Source organism: Lagenorhynchus albirostris, chromosome 9 (assembly GCF_949774975.1).
Source record: "Lagenorhynchus albirostris chromosome 9, mLagAlb1.1, whole genome shotgun sequence".
NCBI classification, from domain to species: domain Eukaryota; kingdom Metazoa; phylum Chordata; class Mammalia; order Artiodactyla; family Delphinidae; genus Lagenorhynchus; species Lagenorhynchus albirostris.
In genome coordinates, this window is record NC_083103.1 from 65,974,740 (window position 1) to 65,999,131 (window position 24,392).

The window sequence follows — 24,392 nt, forward strand, 5'->3', positions numbered from 1 at the left end:
GGGCTTAGTTGCCCCGTGGCATGTGGGATCATAGTTCCCCAACCAGGGATCGAACCGGCGTCCCCTGCATTGGAAGATGGATTCTTAACCACTGGACCACCAGGGAAGTCCTTATTTTTTAATTTATATGATTTATAAGCAAACATCTCTTTTTCAAATTCAGGCTCTATACAATTATATAGAATAAAAAGGGACAGTGCTAACACATGGACATTTCTATTATTTCCTTCAGGGAAAATCAGTGATGAGTTTGATGTTAAATTTTGAATGCAGTTATGTACACATGTATAGTTATTTATTATTTATTCATTTGTTTACATAAATGGGACCATATATCACTTTGCAACTGCTTTTGGTAAAAATTTATCTCAGAGATCTATGTCAATATATATAACTATTTTTTACTTATTTATTCCTTTGGCTGTGTCAGGTCTTCGTTGCTGCAAGCGGGCTTTTCTCTAGTTGCAGCGAGCGGGGGCTACTCTTTGTTGTGGTACGCGGATTTGTTGTGGAGCACAGGCTCTAGGCGTGCCGGCTTCAGTAGCTGTGGCTCACGGGCTCAGTAGTTGTGGCTCACGGGCTCTAGAGCGTGGGCTCAGTAGTTGTGGCGCACGGGCTTAGTTGCTCCAAAGCATGTGGGATCTTCCCAGACCAGGGCACAAACCCGTGTCCCCTGCATTGGCAGGCGGATTCTGAACCACTGCGCCACCAGGGAAGCCCAATATATATAATTTTAGCTCTTCTCATCTGCTGCATAGTGTTCCACTGTATGGCTTTCATGTGTAATTTTTTTAGTCCTTATTGAGTTTTTAATTAGATTTTGCCCCCCAATTATTTAGTACTATGAAAAGTACTGCTATAAAATGTCCCTGAGCCCTACTTGAACATTTGTTTTAATATCTCTATAATCAGTACCTGAGATTTCAGGGTCAAAGGGTAAACACACTTTTTGGAACTATTAATTGAACATGAAGACTATATTCTACAGCCAGGGAGAGGTGGTTCAAGATGACAATGTAGGAAGATACTGAACTCACCTCTCCCAGACATACCAAATCTACAGCTACAGATGGGACAGTTGTCCTCTGAAAAAGACCTGACGATTAGCCGAGCAACTCCTTCAAATCAGGCAAAGGAGAAAAAGGCCACGTGGATATGGGTAGGTGAGGCTGAGGCCCAATCTTGCCACCAAGCCCACAGCCACCTCAACTTTTAGGCCCTGTGCCTGAGAGGTAAGCCTCCCAAACATCTGGCTTTGAGAACCAACAAAGCTGCTGCATCCCGAAGACCAAAGGGATGTACAGAACTGAGAACCTGCTCAGGCTGAAAGGACTCGCTGGAACTCATCTGCACAGGGCCCAGCACAGGAGCAGTCCTTAAAAGCACCCAGATTTTATGTGAAAGAGATTCACTTGCTGATCTTAAAGCACCGGCTGGAGGGGCAGGGGCCTGGTGGGATACTCTCCGAGATGGGGGCCGGTGGGTGCCGATTTCCACTCTTCCTCTGCCTTGCTAAAGCTCGTGGGCACTATCTTTCTTTCCCTCCTCTTCCCTGAAGGTGATGATCTTTATGCATTCCCTCTGCTGATCTCCAGAGCACCAGTATCTCTGGAGCGGAGCTTTTATTTGCAGCTGGTACTCTGCCTTTTGCATCTGGTGTCCTGGTTTTTGTAGCTGTCGCCAGGAGACACTCCTTGATTGCTTGGCGCAGGGTAGCGGGTGGGAGGGCTTGCATTCCTGCATCCCATGAGGCTGTAACAACTGGAGAGACAGTTCTTGGCAGACTACCATCCCCAAGGTACGAGCAGACTGAAAACACCCCCAGTCTTTCTGAGAAAGAGGCTCATTTGCTTGTCCAGGAGCTTTGGCCTGAGGAGAGGGCTTTCGTTCCGGCGCACTTCTAAAAGCCCACGGAGTGCTCTCTCGAGGAATGGAGGCTGGTGGAAGCACTCTTTGCGCTCTCCCTCTGCCTCACTCCAGCTTGACCTTCTCTCTCAGAAGGGAGCTTATACCCTTTTCTGGCACCCTGATTTTTGAAGCTGCTGCCAGGGATACCTCTACATTGCCTGGCTCTGGTGACCAGAGGGGATTATGCTTGCGGGTGTCATAGGAACAGACATTAAACAGCTACCTCTCAGGCACAGCAAGAGAGAGGCAGCAGAACCAAGGGCTGTCTTCCAGGGAAAGAAGCCTATAAGCTTATAATCACAGCTGCAGGCCGAGAGGCAGAATTCTGATTAAACACATCACCCATCTAAGGGCTGACTGTAAACTGTACCAGAGACCTAGGAGGGCAGGTGCTGTCTTCATGCTCTCCCTTTGCCACGCTCCAGAGAACGAGCATCTCTCAGGGGAACTCTTACACGTTTGATGCCTCAGCTTTTGCGGCTGCTGCCCAGGGGGTACCCCTTCATCCCCTGCCTCTGGCGGCCAGGTGGTATTGCTTTCCTGGGTCCCACAGGGTTACAACGATCCGAGAGTCAGTGCGTGGGAGGCTGCCACCTTCAGGTCACTGCACAGATAGCAGGCGGAAACCCCCCCCCCCCCCACCTTTCCATAGAAGAGGCCTATTTGTCTGTCCTGGAGCTTCAGCCTGAGGGGCAGCCTTCACGCTTGGCACACATCTAGAGGCCTGTGGAGCTCCTCTCAGAGAACACGGGCCGGGGAACGCCATCTACGTTCTCCCTCTGCTCTGCTACAGCTTGCTAGTATATACCAGAAAGGAGCTTACGCACTTGTCTGGAGCCCCGAGTTTTGACTGCTACCCAGGGGACACCTTCCTATGACCTGGCTCTAGTGGCCACCAGACCTACTCTCGTGTTCCACAGGATGGTATACATTTGCATACTTTAAAAGCTGCTGCCTGAGGGCCTGGCTTCCAATCATCCTGAATCTAAGTGCTGACTGAGATATTCCCCTTTGGTACACTGACAGGTCTTGGCACACACTCAGCTATTGGGAGCTATTAAAAATAGGTGGCTTGGAGAATCCCAGAGGTTTGAGGGACAACCAAGAGCTAGGGAAAGGTTGGACAGTAAGGTTTATCACATGAGGCTACTCCATCAAGACTGTTGGTTTCTACACATTAGATGAAACAGCCACCTCTTCCAGAGAGTCAAGCAAAATGAGGAAACACGGGAATATGTTACAAACAAAGAAAAAAAGACAAAACCCCAGGAAAAAAACAGTTAAACAAATATAAGTAATCTACCTGATAAAGTGTTCAAAGTAGTGGTCATCAAAGAGGCTACTGAATGTGAGAGAAGAATGGATGAACACAGCGAAAACTTTGAGAAACTTGTAGAAAATATAAGAGAGTACCAAATAGAAGTCATGGTGTTAAAGAAAGAATACAATAACTGAACTGAAAAATACACTAGAGTGGTTCACTAGCAGACTAAAAGAAGCAGAAGAATCAGTGACCTGGAACACAGGTGGTGGAACTCACACAAACAGAGCAACAAAAAGCAAAAAGGATTTTTAAAAGTGATGACAGCTTAAGGGACCTCTGGGACAACATCAAGTGAAACAACATTTATGTTATAGAGGTCCCAAAAGAAAAGAGAAGGGGGCTGAAAACTTCCCCAACGTGGGGAAGGAAACAGACACCCAGATCCAGGGAGCTGAGACAATTCCAAATAAGATGAACCAAAAGATACCCATCTAAGACAAATTATAATTAAAATGGCAAGGAAGGTAGAAATAAGGAGAGAATCTTAAAAGCAGCAAGAGAAAAACAACTTATGAACAAGAGAATCCTCTAGAGACCATTAGCAGATATTCCAGGAGAAATTTTTCAGGCCAGAAGGGAGTGGCATGATGTATTCAAAGTGCTGAAAGAAGAAAATTCCCAACCAAAGTGAATAAAAACCATATAATCATCTCAATAGAGAAAAAACATTTGGCGAAATTCAACATCCACTTATAATAAAAAGTTTCAACGGGACTTCCCTGGTGGTCCAGTGGTTAAGACTCCATGCTCCTACTGCAGGGGAGCATGGGTTCGATCCCTGGTCGGGGAACTAAGATCCCACGTGCTGCAGAGTGAATTAAAAAAAAAAAAGTCTCAACAAACTGGATACAGAGGCAGTGTATCTCAACATAACATAGGCCATATATGACAGACCCAGAGCTGCCATCGTGCTCAATGGTGAAAAACCCAAAACATGACAAGTATGCCTACTCTCACCACTTTTATTCAACATAGTACTGGAAGTCCTAGCCACAGCAATTAGGACAAGTAAATCAAAGACAACCAAACCAGGAAGAAGTAAAACTGTCACTATTGCAGATGACATGGTACTGTTTGTAGAAAAACCTAATGATTCCACAAAAAAACTATTAGAATAAATGAATTCAGTAAAGCTGTAGGACACATAAGCAATATACAGGGACCTATGGCATTTCTACACACTAATGATCACAAAGAAATTAGGAAAACACCCCATTTACAATTTCATCAGGTTTACTTGATTGCTATATCAATAATACTGTACTATACTCTCCCTTTACAATTCTCCAGAAGACGGCATGTATACTAAGGAATACCTATGACCCGTATCTCTAATCTCAGCTTATATATGTCAGAATATTAATGTTTATAAACAGTTTAGCACATATACCTCTTTTAATAAGAAAGATCCATTTGAGGCCATACTAAAATTTAAAAGCCAAGAGCAATAAATCCTGATGTACTTTGGGAAATCTAAATGATTACATTATAAATTTCTCTTTGATCATTAATATAGTGACTTTACAGAGTTCCATATTGTGTCCTACAGTAGATTTACAGCTTGAAGCAGCTATAGGATTTGACTATTGGGCCTAATTCCTGATAAGAGTGTTTAATAAAATATGTACATTTGTGGAAAGCAGAATTCCACACACTGGGGAGAGAAGTAACTTGATCTCTTGAGCTACTTATGAGGTGAAGTAGGAAATCAACTGCAAACTTTCCTTCTAGATCAAAAAAGTGTGTCTTTGTGGGCAACCCATATATAGCCATTTTACCTTTGTGGAATGGGCTTTATTATCCTTGCCACTTGTGATATTTTTGTAATACAAGCGTCTTTAATTATTGCTTTTTAATGTCTGAAGAGTACTGGGAACAACTGTCATTCTTGTTGAATCTCTAAAAAAGGCAATACAGCGGTATTTTTTTAATCTCTTATTAAACATATCCATAAATTACCCATGCTTCATGGATGTCAGTTTGTGGATGTCTAGGCAGTTAGACAACTAATGCCCATAACTTACAGGAAAGAATCTACTTACTTCCAGCTGCATGGGATGGCAACATATGATTCACGAGATGCGTCTTATCAACTCCTTTCTTTGCTTAAAATTATACCATTAACTAAGTATCTCAAACCAATTATATATGTTTTTATTTTGGAGTAACAAAAGTAAATGCCAGGAGGAGACACAGAATACTTAGTAAGATAGGGTCTAACAAAGCAGAATGAATAAAGAAAAAGCATATAAAATGTAATATATGTACATGCTTCAGTTCAACCTGTCCTCTTTGTTTTTTTCTACTAGGCATATCATCTTTGCTCCAAGCAGCCACAACAAATATGCTGGCGAATCATTTCCTGGCATCTTTGATTCTATATTTGATATTGAAAATAAAGCAGATCCTCGTTCAGCCTGGAAAGAAGTAAAGAAACACATTTCAATTGCAGCCTTTACAATTCAAGCAGCAGCAGGGACTCTGAAAGAGTTGTTATAGTAAGGTCTCAGCCAACTAGCTGCCATTAAAAGTCTGAGGATAAAATCCATCTTTCTTTCTGATAACACATGAAGCCAGAGCATGCTAAAATCTTGCTTTTCATGTCATGTTTTGACTTTAGACTTCCACCTTGTTCATCTGCAAAGAGATTTTTGGCCCTTTGAAAATTCATAACTTCATCATCAAAGTGCTAATCCAATAAAACAAACCAAAAAACCTCTAGTCATATGGAGAAAGAGATAAAGTAAGTGAAAGTTCCCTAAAATAAAATATGGCAAGGAACTTGAACTCTTCAGACATTGGTGGCCAGAAAGTGAAACAGTACAACCACTTCGGAAAACAGTCTGGCACCTTCTTATAAAGTTAAATATATACTTATATTATAGCTCTAAAATTCTACTTCTAGGTATTTACTAAGGAAGAGCAAAAACATGATCACCAAAAGACTGTTGCATGTTCATCGCAGCTTAATGTGCAAATAATGCCAATGCCCATCAATAAATGAATGGATACATTGTGGTATATTCACAATGGAATACTACTCAGCAATAAAAACGAAATAACTGCCGATACATGTAATATTATTGGCAGACATTATTGAGGGAAAGAAGCCAGACACAAAAGAATGCCTAGTATGAGATTCAATTTATATGAAGAAGCGAAACTAATCTATGGTATTAGGAATTACATCAGTGATTGCTTGGGTCAAGTAAGGGGCAGGCAGGGAGGAAATCTGCTACAAAGAGCAAAGTTTCTGGGATGATGGGAGTCTTCTGTATCATGATCTGGATGATGGTTACACAGGAATATACAGTTGTCAAACTTCATCAAACAGTAAACTTAAAATGTGTAACAATGATACCTTATAAATAAATTTGATTACCAAGAAAAAAAATGTCTGGCAAGGATACTGGAATAGCACACCTTCTCTTGTGAAACCATCATGGAGTACAAATGGTAAGGAAAAGTGAGTAACAGCTATACTTTTGATAACTTCAACTCTACTGAAAAATATATATCTGATAGGTGAAAATAGTTGACCCTTGAATAACATGGGGGTTAGGGGTGCTGACCCTCTATGCAGTTGAAAATCCATGTGTAACTTGACACTTGGCCTCTCCGTATCCTTGTTTCTGCATGCATGGATTCAGCCAACCATGGATCATGTAGTGCTGTAGTACATATTTAGTGGAAAAAAATCTGCGGATAAATGGACCTATGCAGTTGAAAGCTGTGTTGTTCACAGGTCTACTGTAGTTGCCACAAATCTTCAAACTCTGACTCCTATTGAACAGAAGTATATCAGCATGTGCAAACTTTCATGCAGAGCCTAATGATTCAGAATTGTGGGTAATCTGAGATGAAAGCTTCAGAAAGCTTGGTCGTTTAATTACTTTGCCAAAAAGAGTTGAGAATCAAAATTAAATGAGCCCTCATAGGCAGGCACACTAACTACAAGAAGAAGCTTTAAAGGGCAATAAAAGACACTACTCATGAAGCATAAATAAATATATAAAGCATATTAAATTAGACTTCTGTGACAAGTTTGTTTTAGCCAATCTATGAATTTAATTTTCTACCATACTATATTACCTTAACATAAGACTTTATTTTAGGATAGAGGAGTAACTGTATTTTAACTTTTGACTTAAAGCATTGTCTTGTAGAGACAATATTGGGTTTTCTACTGTCCCAACTGAGTAAATCACTACATAATTTTGGGCATCAGTTTCTTCAAGAGTAAGGATTGTTAAGGTTCCATCTAACTCTATTGTATCATTTCTAAAGGGGACAAAATACAAAAATTTATAAATCTCTTTTATGTTTTTCCTACCGGCAGCTTTCCAGAAGAAGGATATTTATTGCTAAAAAAGCATGTATGGTTAGAAATATGGGTTTAGAGAAAAATAGTAACCTTTTCAACTTATTGTTTACTTTAATTGGTAAGTTATTTTGTTTTTATCATCTTTAATCAACAATTCACCATTTGAACAGAACAATGATTATGTGGTATGCACTGTAATAAACTCAGGATATTAGATAGAGAATATGTACTACCACATGTTCAACACACAGAACGTGTTTGAACTACTGTTTTAGTCTTTTTCCTGTAGGATTATTTTATGTCTAAGATGTTTATGCTTGGTAACCACATAGCAAAAATCTAGAGTAGTCATGAAACATGAAAAAAAGGGAGACTGAGCAAATCACCGTGGAAAATCACCACTTTACAAAGGTAGACAGAAACAGAGGGAAAAGCAAAGAAAGGAGATACAAAACAACCAGAAGACAAACAATAAGCTGGCAGTAGTAAGTCCTTACATATCAGTAATCACTCTAAATAGAAATAAATTCAGTTCACTAATCAAAGGCACAGAGTGGCTGGATGGATTAAAGAGACCTAACTATATAATTTCAGCTCTAGAGATACACATAAGCTCAGGGTGAAGATGTGAGTGGATGAGGATATTCCGTGCAACTGGAAACCAAAAGAAAGCAGGTATAGCCAGACAAAACAGACTTAATGCCAAAAATGATAAGAGACCAAAGGTCATTATATAATGATAAAAAGGTCAGTATATCCAGAAGATACAACAATCATAAATATATATATACACCCAACATTGGCACACTGAAATATATTAAGCAAATTCTAATAGATCAAAAGGGAGAGATAGACAATAATGCAATAATAGTAGAGGCTTTCAATATCCCACTGCCAGCAATGACCGCTGATCATCCAGACATCAAATCAATAAGAAATGCTGGAATTTAAGCATACTGTATAACAAAGGACCTTAACAGACATATCCAAAAGTAGCAGAACACACATACTTCTCAAGTGCACACAGAACATTATCTAGTATAAATCATGATATGAGAAGAAATGAAAACAACACATCTCAACAAATAAGAATACTGAAATCACACCAACTATCTTTTCAGATAACAATCTATGAAACTAGAAATCAACAATAAGAGGAAAGCTGGAAAATCTACAAATATGTGGAAAGTAAACAAGACACTCCTAAACAAAGAGTCAGAGGGGAAAAAAAAGGAAATTTAAAAATTATCTCAAAACAAATGAAAATGGAAATACAACCTATCAAATCTTATGGGATGAAGGAAAAGCAGTTCCAAGAGGAAAGTTTATAGCAATAAATTCATATATTGAGAAATTCAGAAACATCTCAAAAAAAATCCCCCTAACTTTTACACCTCAAGGAACTAGAAAGAGAAAGCAGGAGGACCAAAGTGGAAATACATGAATAGAGACCAGGGAGGAAAAAAACAGAATTAACAAAATTAAAGCTGGCTCTTCAAAAGATAAACAAAATTGACAAACCTTTAACCAGACTAAGAAAAAAAGAGAGAAGACTCAAAATTAGAAATGAAAAAGAAGACACTACAGAGATACAAATACTACAGAAATACAGAAGACATATGAGACTACTATGAACAATTATATGCCAACGAGATAACCTAGAAGAAATGCATAAACTTCTATAAACACAAACTACCAAGACTGAATCAGGACAAACAGAAATTCTGAACAGACCATTAATGAGCAAAGAAATTGAATCAGTAATCAAAAACCACACAACACAGAAAACCTCAGGACCAGATGGCTTCATTGGCAAATTCTACCAAACATTCAAAAGAGAATTAACAACAGTCCTTCTCAAACTCTTGCAAAAACCTGAGGAGGAAATACTTCCAAAGTCATTTTACGAGGCCAGCATTACCCTGATGCTGAAGCCAGATAAGGACACTTTAACAATAGGCTAATATCCCTGATGAATGTAGCAGCAAATTTTTCAATAAAATCTTAGCAAACTGAATTTAAGAACATACAAAAAGGGTTATACATCATGACCAAATGGGATTTATCCCTTTGATGCAAAGATGGTTCAACATGTAAATCAATAAATGTAATATATTAATGAAAGATAAAAATTACGTGATCATCTCAGTTGATGCAGAAAAGCATTTGGTAAAATACAACATCCTTTCATGATTAAAAAACGCTAGGCAGGGGCTTCCCTGGTGGCGCAGTGGTTCAGAGTCCGCCTGCCGATGCAGGGGACATGGGTTTGTGCCCCGGTCTGGGAAGATCCCACATGCCGCGGAGCGGCTAGGCCTGTGAGCCATGGCCGCTGAGCCTGCACGTCTGGAGCCTGTGCTCCGCAACGGGAGAGGCCACAACAGTGAGAGGCCCGTGTACCGCAAAAAAAAAAAACAAAACCCGCTAGGCAGACTGGGTATAGAGGAACATACCATAACATAATAAAGGCCATATGTAACAAACCTGCAGTTAACATGATACTCAATGGATAAAAATTGAAAGCTATTCCTCTAAGATCAGGAACAAGACAAGGATGCCCACTTTCACAATTCTTATTAAATATAGTAGTGAAGGACTAAATTGCTCAATATAGAGCAATTGGGCAAGACAAACAAAAGGCATCCAAACAGAGAATGAAGAACTAAGTGTTGATATTTGCAGATGCTACAATTTCATATACAGAAGATCCCAAAGACTCAACCAAAAAAAAAACAACAAAAAACCCAAAAACTGTTGGAACTAATTAATGATTTCAGTAAAATTGCAGGATACAAAAATCAATATACAGAAATCAATTACATTTCTACATGCTAAGAATGAAACATTTGAAAAGGAAATAAAGAAAACTATCCCAATCACGATAGCATCAAAAACAATAAAATACTTAGGCATAAGTTTAACCAAGGAAGTGAAAGATTATTGCTGAAAGAAACTGAAAACAAAAGTAATAAATGGAAAGACAGCCTGTGTTTATGGATTGGAATAAGTAATATTGTCAAAATGTCCATACTATCCAAAGCCATCTATAGATTCAACAAAATTCCCATCAAAACACCAATGGCATTCTTCACCGTAGAAAACAATCCTCAAATCTGTATGGACCCACAAAGGACCCCAAATAGCAAAAGCAACTCTGAGGAAAAAGAACCAAGCTGGTGGTATCATACTTCCTGATTTCAAACTATATTACAAAGCTATAGTACTAAAAATGTATTATAATAAACAATATAACCATATGCCTAAAGGAGGTAGGAAAAGAAAAACAAAACCCCCAAGTTAGTAGAAGGAAATAAATCATAAATATCAGAATAGAAATAAGTAAAATAGAAACTAAAAATAGAAAAGATCAATGAAGCTAAGAGCTGGTTTTTAGAAAAGATAAGCAAAACTGATAAACCTTTAGCCAGGCTCATCAAGAAAGAAAAGAGAGGGCCAAATCAATAAAATCAGACATGAAAGTTATAAGAGACACCAAGGAAATACAAAGGAATCATAAGAGACTACCATGAACAGCTATACGCCCATAAAATGGACAATCTAGAAGAAAATGGAAGATTCCTAGAAATGTATGATCTTCCATGATTAAACCAGGAAGAAACAGAAAATATGAACAGACCAATTACCAGCAATGAAAGTGGAACAGTAATAAAAACTATCAGAAAACAAAAGTCGAAACCAGAAGGCTTCACAGGTGAATGCTACCAAACATTTAGAGAAGAGTTAACACCTATTCTTCTCAAACTATACTAAAAACTGCAGAGGAACATTTGTGAACTCATTCTACAAGGCCAGCATCATCCTGATAACAAAAACAGACACCACAATAAAATTACAGGCCAATATCACTGATAAACATAGATGCAAAAATCCTCAACAAATATAATCAAACCAAATCCAACAATACATTAAAAGGATCATGCACCATGATCAAGTGGGATTTATCCCAGGGATGCAGGGATTTTTCAATATCTGCAAATCAATCAATGTAATATACATTAACAAACGGAAGGGCAAAAGCCATATCAATAGATGCAGAAAAAGCTTTACAAAATTAAGCATCCATTTAAGATAAAAACTCTCCAGAAATAGACATAAAGGGAACAAACCTCAACATAATAAAGGCCATATATGACAAGCCCACAGGTAACATCATACTTAATGATGAAAATCTGAAAGCATCTCCTCTAAGATCAGAAATAAGACAAGGATGCCCACTCTCACCACTTTTATTCAACAGAGTTTTGGAAGTCCTCCCCACAGCAGCCAGAGAAGGAAAAGAAATAAAAGGAATCCAAACTGGAAAAGAAGTAGTAAAACTGTCACTGTTTGCAGATGACATGATGCTCTACGTAGAAAATCCTAAAGATGCTACCAGGAAACGACTAGAGCTCATCAATGAATTTAGTAAAATTGAAGGATATAAAATTAATATACAGAAATCTGTTGCATTTCTATACACTAACAACAAAAGATCAGAAAAAGAATTTAAGGGTACAATCCCATTTACTATCATATCAAAAAGAAAATACCTAGAGATCTACTTAAGGAGGCAAAACACCTATACTTTGAAAACTGTAAGACACTGATGAAAAATATTGAAGATGACACAAACAGATGGAAAGATATACCATGTTCATGGATTGGAAGAATCCATATTGTTAAAATGACCATAATACTGAAGGCAATTGACAGATTCAATGTAATCCCTATCAAAATACCATGGGCATTTTTCACAGAACTAGAAAAGAAAATTTTAAAGTTTCTATGGACACACAAACGATCTTGAAAAGCCAAAATAATCTGGTGAAAGAACAGAGCTGGAGGAATCACACTCCCTGGCTTCAGACTATACTACAAAGCTACAGTAATCAAAATAATATGGTACTGGCATAAAAACAGATACATCGATCAATGGAACAGGATGGAAAGCCTAGAAATAAACCCATGTACTTATGGTCAATTAATCTGTGACAAAGGAGGCAAGAATATACAATGGAGAAAAGACAGTCTCAATAAGTGGTGCTGGGAAAACTGGACAGCTACATGTAAAAGAATAAAATTAGAACATTAACACCACATATAAAGATAAACTCAAAATGGATTAAAGGCCTACATATAAGACAGGAAATCATAAAACTCCTAGAGGAAAACATAGGCAGAACCCTCTCTGATACAAATCATAGCAGTATTATTTTGGATCTGTCTCCTAAAGCAAAGGAAATAAAAGCAAAAGTAAACAGATGGGACCTAATTAAACTTAAAAGCTTTTGCACAGTAAAGGAAGCCATCAAGAAAATGAAAACCTAGTGAATGAGAGAAAATATTTGAAAATGATATGATCCAAAATATATACACAACTCATACAACTCAACATCAAAAAAACAACCTGATTAAAAACTGGGCAGAAGACCTGAATAGACATTTTTCCAAAGCAGATATACAGATGGTCAACAGGCACATGAAAAGATGCTCAATATCAATTGTCAGAGAAATGCAAATTAAAACCACAGTAAGATATCACCTCAGACCTATCAGAATCACTATCATCAAAAAGAATACAAATAACAAATGTTCATGAAGATGTGGAGAAAAGGGAACTCTGTACACTGTTGAGGGAATGTAAATTTGTACAACCATTTTGGAGAAAGTATGGGGGAGTTCCTTAAAAAGTAAAAACAGAACCATCATATGATCCAGCAATACCACTCTTGGGCATATATCCAGGGAAAACCATAATTTGAAAAGATACACACACCTCAATATTCATAGCATTATTTACCATTGCCAAGATATGGAAGCAACCTAAGTGTCCATCAACAGATGAATGGATGAAGATGATGTGATACACACACATACACAATGGAATACTACTCAGCCATAAAAAGAAAATTCTGCCATCTGCAATAACATGGATGGTCTTGGAGGGTATTATACTAAGTGAAATAAGTCAGAGAAAGACAAATACTGTATAATATCACTTATATGTGGAAACTAAAAAATACAACAAATTAATGAATATAACAAAAAAAGAAACAGACTCACAGATACAGAAAATAAACTAGTGTTTATCAGTGCAGAGAGGAAAGGGGGAGCAATACAGAGGCAGGGGATTTAAAAAAAGGGTTTTTATGGGATTATATGAAACCATGTGTGAAACTTTTGAAAACTGTAAAGTTCTATAGAATTTAAAGCATGTTCCTTTCAATTAAAAAACAAACAAATAAATAAAATGAACTAGTGAACATAACTAAAAAGAAACAGTCACACAGGTATACAGAACAAACTAGTAGTTACCAGTGAGGAGGGGGAAGGGGCAAAATAGGGGTAGGAGATTAAGAACTAAAAACTACTCTGTATAAAAGATATAACCTACAATGATATATTGTCCAACACAGGGACTACAGCCAATATTTTATAACTATAAATGGAATATAACCTTTAAAAATTGTGAATCAGTATGTCGTACTCCTGAAACATATTGTACATGAACTATACTTCAATTTTTAAAAAAAGTATTATACTGGCACAAAAATAGACACATAGACCAGTGGAGCACATTAGAGGGCCTAGAATTAAACCTCTACTTATATGGTCAAGTAATATTGGATAAGGGAGTCAAGGGCACCCAATGGGGAAAGGAATAGTCTCTCCAACAAATTGTGTTGGGAAAACTGGATAAACACATGCAGAGCAATGAGAATGGACCGTTATCTTACACCACTCAAAAAAATTAACTTGAAATATATTTAAGATTTAAACATAAGACCTGATACTTTAAAATTCTTAGAAGAAAACATAGGGAAGAAACTCCTCAACACCGGTGGTAGCAATGATTTCTTTGGATATAAAAACACAAGCAAAAATCAACAAATGGGACGACATCAAATTTAAAAGCTTTTGCACAGCAAAAGAAACAACAAAATGAAAAGGCAACCTACAGAATGGGAGAAACTTTTTGCAAATCACATATATGGTAAGGGGTTAATATCCGAAATATAGAGAAGTCAGAAACAAAAACGCAAATAATTTGATTAAAAAATGGGCAGAAGACCTAAAAGACATTTTTCCAAAGACAACAGGTACATGAAAAGATGCTCAATATCGCTAATCATCAGGGAAATGCAAGTTAAAACCACAGTGAGTCATCATCTCATACCTGTTAAAATGGTTATCATCAGAAAGAAAAGAGATAAGAAGTGCCGGTGAGAACGTGGAGAAAAGGGAACCCTTGGTACACTATCAGTAGGAACATAAAGTGGCACAGCCACTATCGAAAATGGTGTGGAGGTTCCTCAAAAAATTAAAGATAGAACTACCACATGATCCAGTAATTCCACTTCTGGGTTATTTTTCAGAACAAAATGAAACCACTAACTCAAAAAAATATGTGTACCCCAATATTCATTGCCGCATTATAATAGCCAAGATGTGGAAAAAAACTTAGCGTCTGTCAATGGCTGAATAAAGAGAATATGGTACATATATAATGGAATATAATATAATGGAATATTATTCAGCCACGAAGAAAGGAGGGTATCCTGCCATTTGTGAAAACATGGATGGCCTCAGCACATTTTGCTAAGTGAGATTAAGTCAGACAGAAAACAAGTATTGTATGATATTGCTTATATTTGGAATTTTAAAAAGTCAAACTTGCAGAAACAGAATAAGATGGTGGTTAGCAGGGGCTAAGGGGTGGGGGACAAGACTAATGTTGTTTAGGGTACAAATTTACAATAAGTAGTAAAAAAGCTCTAGAGATATAATGCACAGTACAGGGAGTACAGACAATAGTATCGTGTTACAGTCATCAAGCTTGTTAAGAGAACTTATTCCAACTACCAAAAAAAGGATAACTAGGTAAGGTGATAGAGGTGCTAATTATCACCACAATGGCAATCATATTACAATATATAAATGTATCCAATTAACGTTTTACACTTTAAATTTACACATTACATATCAGATATACTAAAATAAAACAAACAAAAAAAACACTCTAGAAGAGATTGAGTCCTGTACACCCAGAACAGCACCTCAAGTCTCATTAAGCATCAAACTTACACAAACATAGAGAACATACAATAAACTCCCATTTATCCATCTCCCAGCTCAAAGAATCATCCCCCCAAAAAGAAAAAAAAAATAAACCTTTTTTCCCCTAAGCATATCCTATTTCTTGGTCCACATCCTGGGTAAGAGATTATTTCTCATGAGGATACTTGTGAAATAGCAAAGAAATATTTTGCTAGTGACAAATGTTTTATTACTTTTTTTTTTTTTTTTTTTTGGCTCTGCAGCACAGCTTGGGGGATCTTAGTTCCCTCGACCAGGACCAGAGGTTGAACCCAGGCCATGGCAGTGAAACCACTGAGTCCTAACCACTGGACCGTGAGAGAATTCCCTGTTGCTGACTTTTAAAATCAAATTTAAATAAGCCATAAATTTCTATTATAATGCAATAATTTGATCATTTAAAAAATCTAAACATGTTGCTTATATTAATATAAAAGTAAACTAATAAAAAGCATATGAAATGCAATATAGGCATATACATTAAGAAATTCTAAAAATTTATTCTAGAGAAAATTGGAAAGAATGCCAATATTTGTGACAAAGATACTGCAACATTTTATCATAGTAAAAACGTAAACTAAATATTCATAAATGGGAAACTGCTTAACTTATAATAGTCATAAAGCTGATAAACTGATAAACATTTTTCATTTTTGGTAAGTTGTCTGAGTTATTGTTGAGTTGGGAAAAAAATATGTTGATAAAACTGAATGTACAGATATCACACAAGTATCAGCAGTACTTATTACACTGGGGTGGTGGACTTTTAATCTTTGTACTTTTCTGTATTGCTTTAATTTCTTACATTGGAATATATTCCTCTTATAATAAAAACTACAGTAAGGCTGTTTTAACTTTGAAGAGAAAAAAAGTTCTGGGATACAATAAAGTTCAAAAATAGAAACCTCTTTTTCTATCTTTGTAATTTACTAGTTTTTCTGTTCTGAGGATACAAACACTTATTTACAGATGCATACATGGGCTATTTTAGTATTTTTCATATTAGCTCAGAATTTCAAAACTATCAATTGACCTTCCAACTTTCAAGTTTATATATGGAGATGAGGTACAAGAAAATAATTCTCCTCCAATCCTGACTTTTGAAGTACAGAAATGAGTTTAGTAAAACAGTAACGTGAGAAATAACTACCACACTGTAATGGATTTTAGTCTTTGTATTGTCATTGCTTTTTAACTTTAGTCATTTGCTTTGTTTCCTCTCTTTTTAGTAAGTCTGTGTTCATCCACTTCTTTCAATCCCAAGTGTGATTATTCTGAATTCACGCCAACAATATCTTTCACTTAAATGATGTAAAAACTTCCTTTCAAATCACCCAACTTCCTTTCCCCTGTTGTATCACAATCATAGTAACTTCTGCCAGAATGATCATCCTAAATGTGATCATGCTACACTCTATTTACAGATTTTCAATAGGGACTTCCACACTCCCAGGAATGATATAGTAGGTACTGGCAGGCAATCACTCCAGTTCCAGCTACTAAAAAAAAAAAAATGTATTAAATGCACAATATTTTTAGATATATCAAAAAATTGTGGAAGCAATGAAAACTAAATGTACTAAAAGTCTCCAAATACTGCTGAGAGCAACAACTGTTTACTTCCTTGGGGACATTTGCCAATTCTAGGCATGGGCTAAAGGTCAGATTCGTCCTATACTAAGGCACTTTAAGGGGAATATCAGCAGAGTTTCTGATGGCTATATGAACTACCACGACATACTGGAATCTAGAGGAACCGAAAACCAAGGCTGAGGTGTTTGCTTAGGGGCGAGGGCAAGATAGAAAGCTTTGGGGCTAAGCAGACTAACAAGAGTTTTCTTAAGAGGCCACTGTCATCTCTCAACTCCAGTTCTTTTCACATCCTTGTCTTTCTCCATCCCCCCCCTCCTATTTGGTTAACTCCTACCCATTTTTTTTTCAGGACTCTAGTGTCTACCCCTCCAAAAATCCATGTATAAAATCTACCAAACATGCTCTCACAGCAACTCTTTACAGGTTGATCTTTAGCATAGTTTTTATTTGATGACCTTTTGCTTTCCTTGCTGGAATCTTTGGAAGCAGAGGCCAGTGTGTTTGGTAATTATCCCCAGCACATACGAAGTAGCTAAAAATGTTTTCTTGAATGAAATGAAATAATTAAGCAAAGGGATGGCTATAATAATTGAAGATGCTCACAAACTTTTATATCTTACCAAAAACATTAATAAAATCTGTAAATTTCGTACCTACCAACTCAGAACAATTCCTTTGGGAGGAAAAAATATTAAGAAACCTTACCTCAACTAGCCTCAAGATTATCTGGCAAAGCATAATAATATATAAAAAGATCACCCATGTAGTCTACAGATCTCTCTTTGGAAGAAGTGTCCTATAATTTATAACATAATAATTTTACATGTGGTTCTTGATTCATTAAAACACTCTAGAGCTCAGGTTTAAGTGTCTTTCCCTGTACTTTGATGGGGACATCTTCCCTAACTTTTCACAAATGAAAACTTCAATCATGTAAAACTAGGTTACGAGTGAATTGTTTGTCTAATGCACTAATACTTAATTTTAATGCATTGCTTCTTTCACCCCATTACAGTGACATGTTATCTGCCTATGTACATTGTCTTCCAATCATCAACATCTAAGAATACAGATGTAGAAAACTGTTCCAGATTCCAAATGATAGTAAGTCCAAGGTTATTTATATGCACAAGCCTTTAGAACTAACTGCCTGCAAAGTACAAATTCATTGTCGTGGGCCTTTTACAGTCCTGCAGAAGCCATCCCTAATTCTTGTCAATAGCCCATCAGCCCTATAGAGGTCCTTATCAAGAAAAGTCAATGGCTCAATTAACTACTGCAAAAGTTAAAAGCATATTATCTTTTCATGATAATTCACTCACTTGATACTAAGGAAGAAAAGACTAAACATTAATAAAGAAATAGCAGTTCCAATTTTAGGTTTTGCATGGTGACTCAGATGTCTTCAGTGTCATGGTGGAGAGTTTAAACAGGACTTTGAAGTTGAAGGCCCTCATTTTAAAATCCAATTTTGCCATCTGCTACCTATTGTGACCTGAGGCAAGTTATGGAGCTTCCTTTGCCTCTGTTTCTCTATCCATAAAATATGGATAATAATATAGAATCATGGGGGTATTCTGAAGATAAAATGAAAAGCTCAAAAGCACTTAGCAAAGTGCTTAGCACACTTGAATTGCCAACCTATTGAATAAAAAATTAGTCATCATTATGTCTACAGTTCTGAATTACTTGTAACCAGTACTTCCTAAATTCCTAAGCCTAAATCACAAACAGAATTTATGAAGTATTTTAATCTGATCAATTATAAAGCCCTATTACTATACACCTACTTAAATGGGACAAGAATTCCACCTAACTAAATATCTCTCAATTCTGATTTTCATCATCCTGACATTGGCTTTCTGCTTCCTTAAACTGGTTCCCCTCCTTTGTGTCCAACTCAGCCTTTTTATGATGATAATTTAAGTAGCATTATGGGCAAGGGAGGGTGGGGCTGGCAGGAATCATTAAGGTAACAAAAACAGTCCAACTTGGTTTCAGGCCAGTCTGGGATCAGTCTGTTATCGGAATCCAGCTTTCATAATTCAGAAGCCTTTTAAAGTTTTACAAACAATTGTAATTATAAGGAAGCCATCAATTCTAATAAGCCTAATGCATCATTTAAAATTTGTGGATTTTATTTCCAACAAATAATCTTTACATTTTCCTCCACCATAAGAATATATTATGCCTAGCACTAAAATTGTTTAATGATCATACTGACAGAATCAAGGGTCTGTGGTGAATTTATGTTGTTTTTCATCCACCCAGCCTTCCTTCCGCATTCTTCTGGTAAAGAACTTTCCTTTCATCTAGGGGACCCATTACAGGTGGTTTAGGGGGCACACTCTGCATATTCAGGATGGAAGCCTCAACACTCCTTGTTCAGGCTTACTTATCTCAATGCCTGTGTACTCCTGCATGATACAAAGGACAGGAATTGTCACTGCTTTTGGATTAAAGCAAGATGCTCTCAAAAGTTCAGAACAGTATCAACTTTGTATTCTCAAAGTTAGCTAAATGGTATATTTACATTACCGCCTATTTACTTATGACTTCCAAATTCTGAGAGCCAGATATGGGCTCACTGTAAGCGTCAGAACTTACCAATAGCTTGGACTACTTTACCTGGGCATTACAGATTCCTTGGACTCAAGAGTCCTCCGTAAAAAAATCACTTTTTCCAAAATTCCCTATCTTGTTTAGGGGCTCCTTCTGTTTCAAAATCTAGGAGTTATCCTTGAAATTTCACCCTCTAATCCCTAATTGCTTTGAATTCAAGATAAATCTCTTAATTTATCCTCTTCTCTTCCTACTGCTTCTGGTATATTTCACGCCCTCGTCCTAAAGGGTCTTCCTCTTTAAAACACTTCTAATTGCACCTTTCATTATAATGATTATTTTATTTATTTTTGGCTGTGCCGTGTGGCCTGGGGATCCTACTTCCCTATCAGTGATCAAAATTGGGCCCTGTGCAGTGGAAGCATGCAGTTCTAACCACTGGACTGCCAGGGAATTCCCTACAATGATCTTTCTAAAATAAAATACAAGCCTTATCACAAATATATGAAAAAACCTCAAAGAAAGAAGTGAGGGGGAAAAGGTGCTCAGCTAACTCTGAGACTGTAGGAGTCTAGAAATATAAGACTACAGGCAAAAAACTACCTAAGCACTACTCCAGTTAATAAATCTGTTTCCTATAGGAGATTAGGTTAAAAATTCTGATACTGCTGTACATGTATACTGAAACTGAACAAGTAAATGGATAGTGGATGACAGAAGCCAGGTTTTTATTGTAGGAGTGCGAAGTTACACATAAGCTAGGGGAGGAGGCTGCAGTGATCTGTGTGGTAACGGAGTAGTGGTGGGGAACTAAGTATGAACTCACGTTCACCTTACTATAGATAGTAACTTACAGAAATATTTATAGATATGTGTATAGACAGGTTAGCATACACACATATATTTCCTTGCTATCAGCTTGAGTGTACCTAGACACAAAGATAAGTCAGCAATGAGTACACCTAATATCCAGATATTGGTTTCTAATACCATTTTCCAATAAAAAGAACCTAGAATCTTTGGAGAAATGACTGACTGGAGCATGCTGGAGTGCCAGAAGGTAAGAAAGTGCTAAAGAACAACACCAAAATAAAACCAAAAATAAACCCACAATGACAGGCCAAGGATATGACAAAGGGACACACAGCCAACTGAAAGGCTACAATAACCAAAGCTGGGACAATCTGAGAAACAAAGTAACACTGGATTATAATTCAAAGTATAAAAACGAGTCTACACTGGTATAAATACATAAATAATCAGGAGAAGAAACAAATCTTCCACACACAAAAATTCTAAATAATTTACATAGATACTCCACCCTTCAGAGGTGGAACATAGCTCCCCATACCTTTTTAAGTGTGGGCTGCACACAGAAGGAACTAAATGATAGAAGACCGGACAAAGAGTAACTTTACAGTTAAAAATTGACAAACACTACCTTAGCCAGGAGATCAAAATGGTAATAAGCCATGTTGACAGTACGTACCCTTGACAGCACGTATGGGAATGGCACTTTACCCTGTGCTTTTCTTTCTCAAAACACATCGATTTAATCCTAAGAAAAACACCAGACAAATCCCAATTGGGAGACATTCTACAAAATACCTGACCAGTACTTCTCAAAATCATTAAGGGTTTTGAAGAGAGTCTGAGAAACTGCCAAAATCAAGAAGAGACCAAGGACAGACACATGATGACTAAATGAAATGTGGTACCTGGATGGGATCCTGGAACAGAAAAAAGACATTAGGTAAAGTACTAAGGAAATCTGAATAAAGTACGGACTTTGTTAATAATAATGTATCAATATGAGTTCATTAGTTGTAACAAATGTACCATACTAATGCAATATATTAAAAATAGGGGAAAATGGGGGTGGAATATATGGGAACTCTGTACTATCTTCACAACTTTTCTTTAAATCCAAAACTGTTCTGAAACAAAAAGTTAACTTAAAAGAAATTAAGTTGATGAAAAAAAGAATGCAAGCCTAATTAGATTTCCACGCTGCTAGTGTTTCCCAAACTTATCGTACAACAGAATAAAATGGAAATTCTTCCACAGACTTTTGGGTATCACTCCACAGTTTCTGATTTAGTAGGTCTGACAGGTTGGGGACCAAGAATTTGCATTTTTAACAGATTTCAAGATGCTGACACCTCTGGTCTTGAAGTGGTATTTTGATAACCAATGGCCTGGTCTACAAGATGAAAACCAACAATTCAAATGATCCTTTGCTATTTATCCCCATGTTTACAATCTTATCTGTCCTTCCTCTGCATATCTTATGCTCCAAACACGATTGCTTTAACCAACTCTCATGTTAATGGGGAAAACAAAGATAAGTTTGATGCTGTTTCATTACACATTTTATCCAACACACAGATAACAATTCCTATCTACAAGCTATATACAAAATACATCACTATCAAAATGGCAATGGAAACGTTTTTGAACTGAGGATTCTGACATTTCTTTGGAAGCTGTTTAGAGAAACTAGAGACCGTAAGAGTTGTCAAAACATAAATGGTAAGTTTTTAATCCAGCTATTACTATAACCAAAACCGTACAAAAGGACTAAATACTTTATTTTATAAATTTATTTTCTAACAAAACATATGAAAGTAAAATTTGTTCCTAGTAACTAAACACAGTGTTACTAGTTTTCCATGCTATGTGCCAGTTTTATGGAACCCACTAATTCAACTGACAGACATAAGCAGCATAAAATAGTAGTTAAGAGCACAGAACAGAAAGCCAGGTGCCTCAGTTTGAAATCTCTCCTGTACAACTCACTAGTTTTGCCACTGGGCAAGTTACTTGTGCCATAAATCAGTTTCCTTGACTGTAACAAGAGAACCTACCTCATAGGTTTGTCATGAGGATTAAGTTCATATTCATAAAACTCCTTAGAACAGTGACAGGCCCATAACAAGTGCTACGTCTTTATATTTACATGAGCCAACCAACTTATCAAGTGCTGTACTAGAAAATGGGGACAAAATTGTTGGCCAAAACACAGTCAAGGTTGTATGTGGTCTATAAGAGTACACGAACATTAACAAATTAATCATATAAATAATAAATATGGAACTATAAACTGAAATGAGCAATATGAAGAAAAGGATCATAGTGTTTTCAAAAACATTAATATACTCAGCTAGTCTCATTTTTGGAGGAGGGGAAAGTACTAGAGGTTCAGGGAGACTACCCTCTCCCAGGCTTAATCAGTAATCTTCCTTCTATTAGCAGTCTTAAAAAAGATAATTTAAGAACTGAATCACTTGAACACTGTATCTGCTTAGTCAAAAAAGATTAACAAAATTATTTTGACACATAATCTTTAAGCAACATAAAAATGTTTAAGGCTGGAAGTTTTATTTCACTTCAGTAGACATTAAACGTGGCCTACTCAATTGGAAAACTAAGAAAAGGCATTAATTAGCATTTAATAAAAACATGCTCTTTAGAAAAACTGTTTCTCAAGGAATTCTTCACAACTAAGAATTATATAAAAACTTAAAATCAAACAACTATACAAAAAAAAAACCCACAAGAAAACCTTTGCAAATCCAGTATTTTAGAGATAACGCCAAATGTTTAAAGCAGCAGGTATCTATCTACACGTAAATAAAATAAGCAAGGCATGCAACAACTCCAGGTAAGTTTAAGTTGTACTCGGGAAGTAAGGAAGCAATCAGGTAAAAAACCAACTTCCCACCTACCCAACAAACAAAAGAAATGAAAGAAAACACCTATTAACAAAACTTAAAAACAAGCTGGACTTAGCTTGCATTCCAGAATTGAGGCTACAGAATTATAACATAGGCAAAAATAAATATCAAATATGTATGCCAGGCCAAAATAATCTGCAATGAAACAAACCAAAAGCCCATTAACATTCTAATAGATAAAAGTACCCGACCATTAAAAAAATAATAAAAGGTTGCAGACCTCATAAGTGAGCTTCTAAGCTTCCCTCCCCTCCCTCCCGACCCCCCGACCCCGAACCCTTGCAGTGGAAGCACGGAACCCTAACCATTAGACCACCAGGCAATTCCCACTTTTAAGCTTTTAAGTGAATTTACTTAATATGGGTATATGTATGACATGCATTTTTGGGCTGGGCAATGACTGATTTTTTTTTTTTTTTTAAAGCAAGGGGTGGTAAAGCAATAGCCAAAAGTCACCTTAAAATATTTCCAAGAACTCTTTAAGGTTCTCTTCACCCTTAGTTGGTTGAGCTGTCTAAAGAAAACCAAACACAACAAGTTTCACTTAATAAGAATTAAAATCTCTGGCATAAAATATAAATTTTAATAAAATAGATCATTGCAGTACTTTGCCAGTATATGGTTACAGCAAGAAGTTACAACACTGACCTATAGATGTCTATGATAGGTTGATTTCAATTTATATATATATATATATATATATATATATATATATTTTTTTTTTTTTTTGTGGTACGCGGGCCTCTCATTGTTGTGGCCTCTCCCGCTGCAGAACACAGGCTCCGGACGCGCAGGCTCAGTGGCCATGGCTGAGCCCAGCCGCTCCGCGGCATGTGGGATCTTCCCG

At 36.9% G+C, this 24,392-nt stretch overlaps 2 protein-coding genes across 4 annotated transcripts in view; one reads left to right on the forward strand and one right to left on the reverse strand.

The window, feature by feature from the left end:
- NAALAD2 (N-acetylated alpha-linked acidic dipeptidase 2) overlaps positions 1-7,133 on the forward strand; it is a 45,198-nt gene extending 38,065 nt beyond the window's left edge. The window contains exon 19 of the mRNA XM_060160202.1: positions 5,542-7,133. Within this exon, the coding sequence (XP_060016185.1) occupies positions 5,542-5,731 (190 nt within the window). The 3' untranslated portion in view covers positions 5,732-7,133. The remainder of the gene's footprint in view (positions 1-5,541) is intronic.
- The window catches only part of CHORDC1 (cysteine and histidine rich domain containing 1), a 42,782-nt gene continuing 23,755 nt past the window's right edge, over positions 5,366-24,392 (reverse strand). For 2 of the 3 annotated variants that reach the window (XM_060160205.1, XM_060160203.1), the window contains exon 12: positions 5,366-5,649. The gene's annotated coding sequence lies outside the window, so the exon portion shown is untranslated. Of the gene's footprint in view, positions 5,650-24,001; positions 24,060-24,392 lie in introns of all 3 variants that reach the window. The other variant, XR_009542502.1, reaches the window with a different exon arrangement.